The sequence below is a fragment of the Cavia porcellus genome, unplaced genomic scaffold (genome assembly GCF_034190915.1).
Source record: "Cavia porcellus strain 051 isolate PalLab524CR breed Dunkin Hartley unplaced genomic scaffold, mCavPor4.1 scaffold_20, whole genome shotgun sequence".
In the NCBI taxonomy this organism is placed as follows: Eukaryota; Metazoa; Chordata; class Mammalia; order Rodentia; family Caviidae; genus Cavia; species Cavia porcellus.
The window spans coordinates 45,669,158-45,684,878 of record NW_026947503.1 but is presented as its reverse complement, the minus strand read 5'-3'; the positions used below and the strand labels follow the sequence as shown (position 1 = coordinate 45,684,878).

Genomic DNA, 15,721 nt, shown 5'->3' with positions numbered 1-15,721 from the left:
GACTATCTATCTGGCCTGCTCTGAGGATTAAAACAGTGTGATCTTCTCTCTTCTCAGCTGGAGGATGATTTGCACAAAGCAGCTTTGAGGCAAAAGCCAGTGTTTAGAACTACACCATTAGTCCACATCAGTGGGGCAGGGTAGCTTTAACCATGATCCAAATGCTAAGTAGAAATAAGCAAAAGCATTCTTTACCCATATACCACAATAAATCCCAAATAGATTGAAAAGTTCAATGTAACATATGAAACTATAGGGGAAAAATGATAGAAAGAACTGAAGGTGTAAGTGGTCTCTGGTTAAACTGTTGACTTCAGCTGAGTGACAGATAAACTCTGTGAAGCGTTTCCTTGGGAATAGTGAGGCACTGCAATCTGGAGTACACATGCAATGGCAGGCCAGAGGCATATTTAAAGAGGTTGGGGCAAGAGAAAGCTTATTTTGGAAGAAAAAAGGGAAGAAGTCCCTATCAGCTGTTTTGAAACAAAGACCATTGGTTACATGGGCTTGTGGCAGAGGTTAGTATTAGCTGATTGGTGGAGAGAGCAGTGTTAGGCAAATGTGCTTATGCAAATGGCTTGTCTGGAATACCACAGTTTTCAGGAGGTCCTTGAATAGTTCTTAACATAGGTGTATATACTTGGCAGTCCCTCTGGGGCCTTCAAGCTCCATTTTGCTTGGTTTTGATATAAATAACTCCATTTTGGTGCTTTGGTTCACAAGTCTCATGAAGATTATTTTAATAATGAAACCAGTGAAAATACACCAGAGGGGATTTATATATGTCACTGCGTAAAATTCTAAATGGTCTTCTTTATAAAATGAAAATCATAAATTATAGCTAAAGGCAGATGACAAGCTAGAAAATCATTTGCCAAAAATAGGGCAAACATTGGGCCCTTAAATCCTAAAGATTAATGAAATCCTAAAGATTTAATGAAAGACATTAAACAGCTATGAATAAAAGAACTACATGGTGAAATAATAGAACATTTTCCCCAGGGCATATTGACAGTGATTGCTTTTCAGTAAAATATCACTTGTTGATAAGCACATGGGAAACTTCTACACCCTGTGGGACCCAGCACCACATTTCTGACACATAATCCTTTGTTTTTTCCTGACAGATTATTTTAAGAATTCTTTTATTTTCAAAATCATTTGTGAATTTACTGTGTGACTTGAAGCCATTTTCTGTTTGTTTAAAAAGTAAGATCATCTATTTCCTGTCTCTTTTGGTCATTTACCTTGTTTCCTGAAACAGTGAACTCATCAAAAATGGAAATTGCACTCTTTTCCAGAGTTACCTGTTACGACATTATTTACTTGATTGGTAAAGGCCATGTCCAGCTGTCCTTAGAATCCATCTCAGTCACACCCAGACAGTGTGGGCACCCTGTTGCCAGTCACTGGCATGGGTCTGGTGCTTGTCACTCTCTGTCAGTCATCACATGCCATTTAATGTCCCGGGATTACTGGCTTGCTCCTTCTCTGTCTCATCCTGTCTTGTTCTGCCCAGGAAGAGCCCTTCCTCCAAATGCAGCTCTTTCCTTGGAAAGGTCAGCAGACCATTGCTGCTCACATGGCCTTTGTTTGCTTGTAGAATTGGAGTGTTTATTGCCCCAGTGAGTAAAATGCTCTGAGATACCATCCAAATGACAAATTGAAATGTTCTTATGGGTCTGGAGAAAACGCAGACTCTGAAATCTGGAAAATTATATGGCAAGTTGGGTGGTTTCTAACTAGCATTGATTTCAACAAAATAAACGATGGTATAATAACATGGGATTTTAAAAAGTTGACATTTTCATGACAAAACAAGGCCACTGAATCCTAGACTGCCTAGGGTTCTGAGAGTGAAGTAGCCTTTTATTAACCAGGAACATTAAACAGACTCACGATTCCCCTCCTTCCTCTTTCTCATGTCTTCATAAGATCTGAGGGAAGGTCAGAAATTAGCCATTTGTCACCGTGCACACTGAAATGACATAATGCCCTGTCTTGACCCAGCTGAAATTCTCTCAGGGAGGATCAGCCACTCTAGGGGCAGGGATCAGCTCTGGACTGCTTCATAGATAGGCGTGGGACAATTGAGTGGCAAAAGGCAGTACTGTGGGGCTGGCCAAGGACATTCCTAGAAGGCAGGACCTTAGGGCACCCTGGAGAGAAGAGCTGCTATGTTAGGGCCAGGAGATAATTAACCCACCGGGATTCAAGCTGAGTCTTTGCTTTATTTTTCACATTTTCTTTAATTGCTTTCAAAATATGTAAATGATAAAATGATAAAACAAACTATTCCTTTTGGTGTACAGCTGTATGAGTTTCACACACATACAGATAAAGATCACCTTCACTATTAGAGAACTTTCTTCCCACATCTTGTCACGTTCTTTTACAGGGTGGTCCTGGCTCCATAGTAGCCCTTGACAATCACTGATACAATCTCTTATCACTATGATTTTGTGTTTTCAAGAATGTCAGATAGGTCATGGAGTATGTAACCCTTGGAGGTCAGTGTCTCCCGTTCAGTACATCTGTTGGGTTAGTAGCCCTCTCCCTCCTGCTGCTCCCTAGGATTCTGTTACATACATGCAACACTGTTTATCCACCACCCATGGGAAGAGATTTGGGTGCTTATGGCTCTTGGATTCCACAGATGACACTGCTGTGAATATTGTGCCAGGCTTCACCACACTGATTTTATTCTACATCAAAGATTGGATGGAATCGGTAAAAACCTAGAGAGAGGAAAAATACCCTTTAGCAGAGAAGTTCCATCTGGAAGATGACTGTGATTAATTACTTGTTACAGGCCCTGGCAAGACAAAATTAGAGAAAACCAGGGAGAGGGCACCAGTTGTCAGGCAGCTGTGTTGCATCTAATGGCATCTAAGGACAAAGGCATCAAGAGACATTTGCTTCACAGATTTTTGTGGCAAAAGTGCCATGTTTGCCAGGTGCAGGCAGTTTAGCAGTGAGAGTGGTGAGTAGAACTAGGAGGGGAGGCTTGGGGTCAGCAGGGGTGAGGTGAAAATAGCTAAGCATATGAGGAAGTGGAGGTTATATAGGTGGTGGAAGGCCACCATCTCCCTGCAGCCACGTGTGGAAACTGAGGTGTCTGCAGAGTTGGCCCAAGCCCTAGTCTTCCCAGTAGAAATGATAAATGACATTTTAATATTCTTGGTTTCTGGCCTATTACTGAGTAAGGGCTGATTGAGTCTGTTTAGTTCTATAGGTCTAAATGTTTAATTATTTAGTAAAGATCCAACCTACTCTGTATGGGTGGCCTCACTTAGGCAGTGGAGGTTATTAGGTCCACGATTCTCATCTCCTGGGAACTCCTGAATTAAACAACCTCAGTTAACTCCAGGGTGGGAGGCAGAAGGAAGGAGGAGAGGTGAAGAGATTCCTGGAGATGGTCCTTGCCTCCTACAGCCCCACGCTGCAGTGCGGAAAGTTTTCCATCCTAGATCCTAAGTGTCAACTTGCTGTCTTCCTCACTTTGTACATTTTGCAGCCAGCAAGTATATAGGGTATCTCTACTTGTCTGCCCTCCCCAGACCTTATACTGTGTTAGTGTTTTGTCATCTTTTAACAAGTTCTAGAGTTTTCACCCAAACCAAAATATGATGTTGTTCTGATGATGCTATTCTTTAAATGAGAGGATGATTTTCAATGTGTGCTGAAGTAGGCAGTAGCTCAGCTGGCGATGATCGCCTGGTAATAAATACACAGATGTTACTCTGGAATGTGCCTTCCATGCTTGGTCTCATCTGTGAAAGTACCTGTTTACTGCAGCTTCTGATTTTGTCTCCTGTTGTGTGTCCTAATTGAAGCATCTGAGTTGTTAACTATACATAACCATTTTCTGTGAGTTTCTGATCTCAAAGTGTACTATATCCTCTTTGCTTAGCATAAAAGGAAAAGGTCACTATTGGGCTTATGAATATGGACATTCTTTCCAGTATTGATAGCCCCAAAATGGAAATAGCAGAGAAGTTGGAGGTAGATAATGATCCTTTGAGGGTGTTGGTCTTGTGTCTTCTGAGACCAGTTATCATGTTTAAAATAATTCTGAAATGTATGTTATCAGGTCCTGACCTAGGACCCCAATCTCCCAAACAAGTGTATGGTGGAGGCTTAAATAAAATGAGACAAGTGGTATGATTTTAGGGCTCCAGGAGGGTCAAAACCCTTTAGCTGAGCTTGAGACTCTGAGGGCTAAGACAAAGACTTCTATGGACCGCCCACTTTTTTTAGGTCCAACAACAAAGGGTGGGGAAACTGAGGAAAGCACAGGCAATGAGCAGGACCTTTGGAATCACTTCAAGGACATCTCCAAGTAATGAATCAAGTCATTTCGGTAACACTGTCTTATGAAGACATGGTAGAAGTGAGACTGTAGGAGTAATTTCTGTAGCTGCAGTCTCTATATTGCTAATTGAGGTTGGAACCAAGTGTCTGAAGCTGTGGCCTTATCATGAGGTATCTCTGTCCTCAGAGGACCGTAGGCCTCAGCGAGGACGAGTGATTCATAGAGGTTCACTTACTATGAATCAGCTCCCATCGCCAGGCAAGGGGCCGAGGCCTGGGACAGACTCACAGATAAACATAGAAAGCCAATTAATTAATTTTAAATCCTGCTCAGAGCTGCTTTGTAGTGGTCTGCAACAGTATGTAGTGTTCAGAAATGCAAAGGTGATGAAATAAAAGGAATAAAGACTAGCATTTGAGATTCCAGGCAGAATTCCTTGTGAGACCCTGAGTGCTATGATCTGGGTTTTATCCAAGCTGCTTCAGTGACTGCCTGTTCCTTTCACTCCTCTAGCCTTCATCTCCCTCACTTGTTTGTTTTTTTCCTTCTATCTCTCTCTTAACTTTTTGTTAGAACATGTTTGCAGTACATGATATTTGCACTCCTTGTGTGGAGTTTGCACATGTACATAACACATCTTTGTTTTTCATCCCCTTTCTCTCTTCTCCTTCCATCTGTTGATCCCCTTCACATTTGAGAAAGAACTATTTGCCTACTTCCTATTATTAATCTTTTGTTTTGGTCTTTATAATATAGTTTTCTAATATCAGAAAAACCATGCAATGTTTAAGCTTGTGTCTGATTTATTCACTTAACTCAAGGTGCAATGACAAGGCACACATAGTAAATCTCTTCCTCCTAGTTCTGAGCAGGTGTCTTGAGATTTTCTCAGAATTCAAAGTCGACTTATTCTTTCTTGGATTATCTTTTTGTTTCTTTGCTACTTTGTAATTTCTCATGTTTTCCTCAGTTTTATAGACCAAGGGGAGGCCCTGATGAATTTAAGTAGAAGAGAATCATCAAATGATTATAACTCCTGGTATTGATGTATTGAACATGATATAGGAGTGTTTAATAATGAAGTATACCAGTTTTCAAATGCCAAAGTTAGCAGCTGGGAACAGTGTGGAGCAGGAACCCAGGTGCAGCCTAACTGTGCCATCTGCTCAGGGTTTTCCAAGACCGTAGTCAAGGTGTTTCCAGGCCTGTGCTCCTCTGTGAGAATTGGGATCCCTGCTAGGCTCCTGTGGCTGTTGGCAGACTTCATTTCCTTGCAGCTGTGTAACTCACAGTGCCTTGCTGCTTCTTTGAGGCCAGCAGGATAAAAAGAGGGAAAGACCTAATTCCATTTATCAACCAGGACAACGTCCTCTTTGATTAACTCAAATCCAGGGTTTGGGGACACTTATAATAACTGCCAAATTCTTTTACTTTGCTGTTTAGCATACTTTATCATAGATATGACATCCCATCCATGGAGGACCCAGCTCACACTCCAAGAGAGGAGATCATTCAGCACATGTACACTGGTGGTGAGAATCTTGGGGTTCACTATGCCCACCACACTAAGGAGATTTTTTTTCTGAAGAGAACTTGCCATCTGTTTTGTTGGACTCCATATTGTAACCACTGCCATTGGCTACCATGTAAAAATGCTTCAGAGCTTCAGGAAATCCCCTAAGGTATCTCTTTATCAAGTTCTTTTCTTCTTCCAGACATTGGCGGGATTACCAGACCAAGACACCTTCTACGATGTGGTGGACTGCCTGGAGGAGCTGGGCATTGCGGCTGTGTCCCAGAGACACTTGAATAAGAAGGGGACTGACTTGGACTTAGTGGAACAATTTAACATTTATGAGGTAACAATACATGCCTTCTGTAAATCAATGCACAGCTTTAGCAAATGTCAAATGATGAGGGCCACAGGTATCTAGACCAAGGTTCTGAGTGTAATGTTAGAGCACCTATATTACAGGGAATTTTGTAGAAATTCAGGTTCTCAGGCCCAACCCAGCCTACTGGGGCAGAAACTCTAGAGGTGGGGTCCAGGAGTCTGAACTGTAGCAAGTCTTCCATCCAACTGATGCATTTAAGTCTAAGAACTTTTGATGTGGGGGAATCCTAGAAGTGAGAAACACGCATTCTCACATTCTCTCTCTCTTACCTTTACTCAAAGGAAAAGGGAGAAGAAAAGCAGAAGACTCAGAGACAATAGATATATAGAGAGAAGTCCAGCTACATATTTTGTAGGGCTTAATGCAAAGTGGAAATTTAGAGTTATTTATGGAAAAAAAGTACTATTAAAGATAATAATGATCTTTTACTTCTGTAGTCTCTTGTTAATGATGGTTTTGTTTGATACATTACAAGAAAGAAAAATTGAAATTTAAAATAATTACAGTGGATTTTTCTGTTCATCTTTATATTGTCCAATGTCAGTTTAAAATGCAAATATAAGATGGAGCATTTAATTTGTGTTCAGCAAACAAAATTTTCAGACTCATATTTTGCACTTTTTTATATGCATGTGTTTTGTTCTTACCGGAACAATGTAAACACTACACAGAATTAAGTGTTTTTATTTTCTTCTTGATATGTGTGTGTTCCACTGACACTCAGCCTTGAGCTTACTGATAAGCAAAGAAAGACTGAGAAGGGAACTCTGGGCTGCCCTGTCTTTTTCTTCTTTCTTTCTTTCTTTCTTTCTTTCTTTCTTTCTTTCTTTCTTTCTTTCTGTCATCATTTCAGCATAAGTGGTTGGCTGATTTGGGAAGAAATACAAATGAGAAAGGATATGATAAAGCTCCTTGGATTGTCACCTTTCTGTTTTTACCTTTAAATATCATTCGAATGGGAGCATGATTCTCAGGATTGTGACACCCCTGTTTGTGCAGTTGTGGGCCTCACCAACTCCCGTATGTCACAGTCAACTTGTCTTCCATGTTCATGAGCAGCAGAAACAGCAGGCATGCACATCTCTGCATATGCACGTTGTTCTTAGTGCCCCAGTCTCCATTCACAACCGAAATTTGCAGATAAAATAAATTCAAAATGGCAACTGAAGATCATTAAATCAAGTACAGGTCCATTCTGAGTGTGGGCCTCATGTAACCTCACAGGTTGCAACCTATATCACGATCTCTGCTTGGGGTTATGCATCATTATTTCATGGCTTGTTGACTTGAAAAAGTAAGGGACTCTGTTTTAATTATACCTAAAACAGCTTATTCTGTGATCTAAAACCCAGGATAAGATTATCAAATCAAAGTTGAGTGGTTAGAGGTCCAGACCAGTATCTAGCTATACTAATAATTTCAGACCATGGAGGTGCATATGAAGCAGAGAGAGGTCTAGGACATTCCTTGCGATTCCCCAGGTTCTCCCCCTGTGCAGCAGAGGTGTGCCTTCTGACTCACAATAATAGACCAGGTCTGCAAGTGAGGCTCATGGTTGCCTTGCTGGGCAAGTGACATTCAGTTATAAAACATCTGTATTTCATAGCTCAGAGTCATAGCTCATATACCTGTAAATTCTGGGATTATTTACTATAAATAATCCTTAACCAGGGACATCTTGCTATTCTAGAAATAAGAACTCTCAGCAAATGTTGTTAGTCTATTTATTAGGTAGTCTCATTATTAGCATGCTTACTATGGATTAGACTGGTCATCACCTGCCTTCATCCCTTCCTCTACAAAATACCTTTCCTACAAGAAGAACAAAAGAATCACAAGTCACCTGTTCTATGCTTTAGCTCTTTCTTCCCAGTTCAAACATAAATAATGTATTAATTTTTTCTGCTTTCAAATGTTTTATAAATAAAATCATATTATTTGTATACTTCTACAGTGTACCCTTGCATTAATGTTCTTGAGACTTATACAAAAATGTGGAAATCTAGATTTTAATTTTACTGCTAATGAGTTTATCACAATTCATTTATTTGTTCTTTTATTGGGTATTGAATGATTTACAATTTTGTCATCATGGCAAATATGATACCATGATTTCTTGTACTTTTCTTTTTGGGTGCATACAATAGTTGAAGTGTTTAGGTATCAGTTTTATTCATACTTCAAAAAGTTTTTGAAAATTTTTCTTTTCTCTCTGTGCCTTGAAAAAGTTAAAGTGGCATTTCTCTTTGGTTTTTTTGATGGTGTGTTAGAATTCCCTTGGTAAATTGTGTGGACTGCAGTGTTGTGTGTGTGTGTGTGTGTGTGTGTGTGTGTGTGTGTGTGTATGTGTGTGCATGCATGTGTCTACTTAGTGAGGAAAGTGGGGGAGATTACTGCTAACAATATTTCTTATGAAAATGGGTCTTTTAAACTTATTTTCTTTGAAGAGGTCAGTTTCATAAATTATAATTTCTTAAGAAATTATTTGTTTTGTCTGGATTTTTAAATCACTAGCAAAGGGATTTGTAGTCTATTATGGATGTTTTAATTTGTTCTTTCAGTAGTGATTTTTCTTTGATTTTTATTTTGTGTTTGTGATTTTTCTCTTTTACTCTTCTAGATTAACTAATGATTTGTCTATTTTGTTGATTTTTCCTCCAAACATTAATTTTTATTTTTGTATATGATTTGCACTGCTTTTGTGTTTTGTAACTCAATAAGTTTTATCTTTATATTTTCCTTCTTTCACTTTCTTTTAGATTGTTCTGTTGGATGTTTGTTTTGCATCTTTTAACCATCTTTATATTCCTGTAATGTAGCACACTTAGTCATGATGTACTCTTTTGTTTTTTAGGATTTGCCACATCCTATTTTATTGTTTGCTTGTTTATTTTAAAGAGGATAAACAAAATAAAATAGAATAAAGCAAATCAAAACAAAACAGTGAAAGTAATACAGGACTAAAACAGGATAATAGGAAATTAACGATTGCTGCCATAATACCTCTTGTTATCTCTTATTGCTGCTCATACCATTAGACATAATAAAATCAAGCAAAATGGAACAGAATAAAACCAATCGAAATAAAACATTGAATAAAACTGAACAATAAAATGGAGCAAAACAAAGCAGAGCAATATTGGATTTCCAAAACAAAATAGAAGAAAATCCTCTATAGTTGCATATTATCCTCTAAATAGATGCTCAGACTACTGACTTTAGGCCTGCAAAAGCAATCAGACAATACAAGTATTAAGTTGTTTTTGTACCTCAGTTCCTATCACTCAGGCTATGTTCCTGTGAATCACCTGGTTGCTTATGAAGGTGTGAGTTGGTGGCAGGGATTTGGGTCTTCTTGTCTCCCAGCACACATGCCAGCCAGCACACAGGAAGGGCAAATTGGCTTCCTGTTTCTCCTCCCAGCCCATGGCTGCCACTGGCTCCTGGGAAGGGCATTTGTTTTTCTTCCGGGGCCATACATGACTGCTACTGACTCATAGGAAAGGCACTTCTTGTTTTTCTTTCTGGCCCACAGTTACTGCTGGCTCACAGGATGAGTAAATTGGCTTTCTGCTTCTCCTTCTGCCACATGGCTGTCCTGGTTCATGGGAAGGGTACTTCTTGTTTCTCCTCCCAAGCCATAGTTACCACCGGCTAACAGGAAGCATGAATTGGCTTTATGTTTCTCCTCCCAGTCCAAGGCTGCCACTGTCTCATGGGAAGAGTGTATTTTTAAAAAAAATGTGTGGTTGTAACTGTTTGATATACAAGTATTTACGGTATTATTAATAAGTAAGATTGGTCTATAGCAACTCCTCCAGTTCCTTTTCCTTCATTACACATCGTCTTAAACTTTGAGCTCACTGTTGTACTAGCATTGTAAGAGAATTCCTGAGTACTCTTGTCATTGCACCTGGTGGCCATGTATATAGATGTCTCCAGGGTACTTCTCTGATAGCTCCTCCTCAGCGTCCCTCTCCCAAGCCCTCCTCTTCTGTCTGCAACCTTTCATCAATGGAGTGTCCTTTTCATTCCTCCTGTCTCTGTTATGTAGACTATCACTTATTGTGGTGCTTACTTTCACAGCATATGGCTGCCTACCCCTCTTCTCCCCCCACCCCTCCCCCCTGCGCTTTCTTTGTTTCATTCATTCAGAATCCATTATATGCCACATACTCTTCTGGGGGTGCAAACACATACATTAGATATATTCCTGTCCCCAAAGAATCTCCAATCTTTAGTTTAAGACAAAGTGGTAATCAATTCTAGAAGCTTAAACATGATGGTACAGAGGGACAAAGAAGATTCCAGAGATTGCTATGTCTGATATGTCCACTAGAAATCGTTGCATGAAACACCACCATCCCTAAATGAAACCATTGCTTATTCCTCATGATTAAAACAAAAATCCTGCACAATTTAAAATTTTTTTTCATCTTTGCAATCAGCAGAGTCTCTGATGTTACAAACACTTAAAAATTTGATTAGTTAAAAACTGTTACCCCCCCCACACACACACACACACTTCTACTGTCATCTTCCTAGCTCCAGCCCTCATTTTTCTTACCTGGATATCTATTAATGCAATGCTGTAAGAAATGCAATATTTTTCTTACTGCAGTGTCTTTGATTAGTTCATTCATCCATTAATTTTTCATTCAGCACAGCTTTATTGAGCACTTTCTGTGTGCCAGGAGCTATTCTACACCTGCAGTGGAACATAGCAAAGATGCTGCCTGGGGGAGTACCATTATGATGGAGTGCAGATGGTGACCAGCTGCAGGGGTATGCAAAGAATCTGAGATTGTAGGCACATCTATGAAGGCAAGAGACTGATGAGGTAGGGGTGCAAAACTGAGGCAGGGATAAGGAAGGCCCCTAACAGAGGGTGGCCTAAAGAAAGATGGTAAAGGGTAGAAGAACACTAGAAGAGGACTGGTAGCTGCTGAGAAGGATCAAAAGAAGGTTCAGATGACTGGATGGCTGGGGCCTAGGAGGGCAACCTGTACAGAGCTGAAATAGCTGGCATCTTTCAGAATCTATGTCCCCACAGATCTTTTCTTGCCTCTTTCCCCTTTCTAACTACTTATAACTGCTAACAAAGTGATTCTCCTGAAATTTCAATCAATGTCATTTCTGTTTAACACATCCATGATGGGGCCGTACATGTATGACTGTCCCATTGGGAGGCTTGTACCAGCTGGTGATACTGTCTCGTACCTTTTAATGGGACAGTCATGAATGTACCACTGGTGATTCAAGCTGATGGGAACAAGTTAAGAAAATAAAATGAATAACCTTTTTATGATCAGCAAGATGGTATCCCAAACTCCTTGAGGTGAGAGAAGAACCCACACATTCCATGGGCTTCTTGCCTCTGTGGCCTTGTCTTTACCATTCCCAGATACCTCTGAAGTTTTGGCCAACTTCCCTTGTTACTTGGACGTTAAAGTCAAGTCCTTTGGGGACCTTTCCTTTAATCATTTTCTCTGTTGTCTGAGGTCATTGTTCTTCCATTCTTTGATTTACTTCCTATTCCTCCTTCAGGAGTCCTATGAGATTATCTTCTCACAAAGTCTCTTAACAAGGTAAGAGAGCCTCTAAGCTTGTTCTTCCTCATTATTTATGACCAATGAGAGAGCACTTTGCCTATGTCCACACCAAGATGTATTTCCTGCTCTGTTCCTCGTTGAGCTACCCTAAGTGACATGTCTCATGGTCCCAGGGCCCGGCAGCATAGCTGCACAGAGAAGTTCAGTAAGTGTTTGGATGAAGATCTCCTTCATTTATTGCACATTTTATGACAGTGTTTGCAGATGCTATGTTAAAGGAAGGGTGCAGTTTAATCAGAAAGTGGCTACCTTCGGGGGAGATTGACCTGAGTAATAACTCAAGGTGACAACTGAATGCTTCAGGTAGCAGGCATAGTCAGGATCTTCATTCCTTTCTGAAAGTTAAAATACATTTTAAAAAATATTTACTGCCACAGGGCAGCCAGTTTAGTATATATATATAGTGGCAACAAAAAAATCTACGTGCAGACCCAGTATTTTCTCACAAAAAACTCTGAGTGTTCTCAAGCGCCTGAGGAGAACTTGGGTTGACTTCTAGAATTCTTCATAGTAGTGGAGGATATCTGGTGGCCATATGTCTCATATTTTCTGTGGTCAGGCCCAATTTCTTGTAATTTAATTCTATTTCTGAAAGGTGATTTGATCCATGTTTAATTAAATTCATTTGAGCTTTAAGCATCATATGATTTTTCAAATACATAAATTGCCAAAATAAAAAATATTTTTGTCAGATTATATGTTCTAGTTTTTTGGTTCTGAAAATATAGTCCCTGTAAGGGGAAAGGCATCTGAAGTCTGAAGACTTTGGGGTAAGGAATAATTATTACTTTTAGAGTTAATTAACTAATGTGTCCAATCTCTTAAGAGTCTTCCTTTTCAAATTTTTTTGTATCAGTTATCTCTTGCTGCACAACATACACCCCAAAACCTAATAGCCTAAAACAGTAATCACTGATCATGATTCTGTGCATCAGGAATTTGCCTCTGCTTCTGCTAGGAGCTTTGCATGTGGTAGCAGTTTCTGGTGTCATGACTGGGGCTTGATAGTCTGAGATGGCCTCACTGAACTGGTGTAAACTTCAGTGCTGGCTGTTAGCTGGACAGTGTGCTTTCTGTAGGCTTGCTCGTAGTGCACGTGACAGCAGCATTTACAAAGGCAAGACCCAACAAAAGTTTTCAAGAATCTGTTGACATTTATCCCTACAAATTGGAGCCATGCACCGGCTGCTGGGGGAGAGCTAGACTCCAGCCTTTTCCCATAAGTCAGCACCATTCATGGACTACAGGGGAAGAGAAGTCACCAACAGGCAAGCCCTCCCTGCAAATTAGCGCCATGCTGAGGGGAGAGCCAGATGGCTGCCCCTTCTGGCATGTGGGCTAGGAAACAAGAAGAGCCATGATCCCACCACTACCACTGTAGGCAACCAGCTGATCCAGAGAGACACAGCTGCGATGATGGCTATTGAGATGGAATATAATTTAATGCTTGTAGTGTTTAGCATTTCACTGACTTTGCAGGTCTGAAGCTGATGGTCTGATCATTTATTCAGAGGATGGCAATATGCAATGTAGCATCTCTAGGGGATCTCCTTCTTAGGATGGTGGCCATTGTTGATTCCTGATTGTCTTGTTTTGAAGTCCATGTCATTTTCATTGTTTTGTTGGGTTGGGTTTTGTTCTGTTTGATTTTATTGTATCTGGTGACATGGGCAGCTATTTCAAAGATAACAAGATATATTATGGTAGCCATTTTGGATTTACTATATCTTGTTTTGAAGTCATTTATTGCATTCATCGTCTTGTTTTTATTGGTTTAATTCTATTCTATTCTATTAGATTTTTGCTATATCTGAAAGTATCTGTAGCTATTTTGAAGATGGCAGGAGTCATTATTGTTGATTTCCTATTGTACTGAAGTCCTGTGTCATTTATACCGGTTTGTTTTGATTGACTTCATTCTGACTTGTTTGGCTTGGTTTTATTCTCTTCAAAATAAAAATTTAAAAATTTTTAGAAAAGAATCTGTTGGCATCATATTTACTGATGGCTATTGACTGGAACAAGTCCAGTGGCCACACCTAGACTCAATGTGGGAGATTGAGGGGGAAGTAGGTAGATGTGATTCTCTTGGGGCGTAACACTGTGACTGTTGGCCCCATCCTGTCATCATGATATAGTCTTGGTGAAAAGTTACTAGTACTGACACTTGACCTGAAAGCTGATCTGAGGGGTATAGATATGGATTTAAAAGAATGTATGACATAGTGCAATGGAAGAGGATTGTATATGTTATGGCAAGATAGCTATCAGCAGCAGTATAATAAAATAAAGAAACGGCAGTGGTTTTTGATCTTTGTTAAGAATGTTTCAATTGCTGAAGTGTCTCTCAATGGTAGAACATGTGCGTAGCATGAACAAGGCCCTGGGCTCAGTCCTCGGCACATGATGAGGATGATGATGATGATGATGATATTCAGATTATTAAACATGTGATGTTATTAAATCATTATTTTAAATGGGGCAATGGTATGGTGGACATATTTTTCAAAACTCTGTTTTAGGACTATATTGCTACTTAAAGATGAAATGATATGATCCTGGATTTATCTTAAAAATTTTGCTCAAAACGTTGAAGGCAAGGAGTAGGATGTAGAAAGACGTTGACTGTGAATTGCTAAGTGTTGAACTGTAGTGGGTGATAAGCATATCATAATCTGTACTCTTGTCTATAACTCGTGTGTGTTTGAAAATTTCCATAGCAAACAGTTAAAAAATTATTTTAAAAAAGAGTGAAACTATTACATATACATATTTTTTTCAACAATCCCATTCTTGAGTATTTTCCCAAAAGTATTGAAGTTAGGATCATGGAGAAAAATACCGGTTACTACAATGCTCACTGCAACACCATTCATAATAAGCCAAGAGTGGAAATGACTTAAATGTCCATGGATAAGTAGATTAAAGAAAATGTGCACTAAATATATGCACTAGGATATTATTCAGCCTTTAAAAGAAAAAAATTTTGACATTTGTAACAACGTAGATGAACTAGATGACCCTGTGCTAAGTGAAATAGACCTGTATAGTTCCACTTAAATGAGGTAGTTGAAATAGCCAAACTCAGAGACACAGAAAAAAGAATGGTGGTTTTCAGGGGCTGAGGGGAAGAGGAAAGTTGCATAAAATTTTAGTAACACAAGATGAATAAATTCTAGAGATCATTGTTCCCATGGCTAAACAATATGATATCTGCTAAGATAATAGAGCTTATTGTAAGTGTTCTCACCGCAATAAAAGAGAAAGAACAAAAATATTTAAAGTTAAAAAGAAGGTTTGGATCATTAATTAGCCTCAAAAACTTGTAAAAGTTGTCACTAAACATTTAACTGATACTAACTGCTCTCTCAGTTAAGGAGGGTGTGCAAGCAATCAGTCATGGATTCTGGATCATATTTGATCCTCACCTGGAGTTTTTGTTTACAAGCAGTGTTCTGCATTTAATGGGAAGAGTTAGAAGTATTTAGGGGATAAGTCACACCGTCATTTGGGAGTGATTTAGCAGTCTCTCTGCACAGGCTCAATTTTACTCTGTTCCCCTGGACACCTCTCACTGAAATTGTAGTTGATCAGCCCTGACCCCACAGATTCTGAATGAGCGCACGCTGGCAGCTGTCTTTTCCAGATGTTTTCTATCTCTTTTTACCCTAGACTGCAAGCTGCATGCTCCCTAGATCTGAAGAGTATGGAAATAGCACCATAGCCCTAATTGTGGATATGACATCTTTGCGGTCATCACCAGACACTAGTGGCTCTAGAATTTTTATTCTAAAGACAAAACTGTGAGTGAATGTCTGCTCCAACTCTCATGGTACATTGTCCCTGATTCCAAGCCCAAGGATGCCTTTGGGTGCCCTGGAATTCTGTGCCCATTCACC

At 39.6% G+C, this 15,721-nt stretch overlaps 1 protein-coding gene across 19 annotated transcripts in view; it reads left to right on the top strand.

Moving 5' to 3' along the window:
• Positions 1-15,721, top strand: part of Fhod3 (formin homology 2 domain containing 3) — a 444,662-nt gene that overhangs the window by 287,539 nt on the left and 141,402 nt on the right. For all 19 annotated transcript variants that reach the window (XM_063232040.1, XM_063232044.1, XM_063232043.1 and 16 more), the window contains exon 9: positions 6,031-6,174. In XM_063232040.1, coding sequence (XP_063088110.1) covers positions 6,031-6,174 — 144 coding nt within the window. The remainder of the gene's footprint in view (positions 1-6,030; positions 6,175-15,721) is intronic.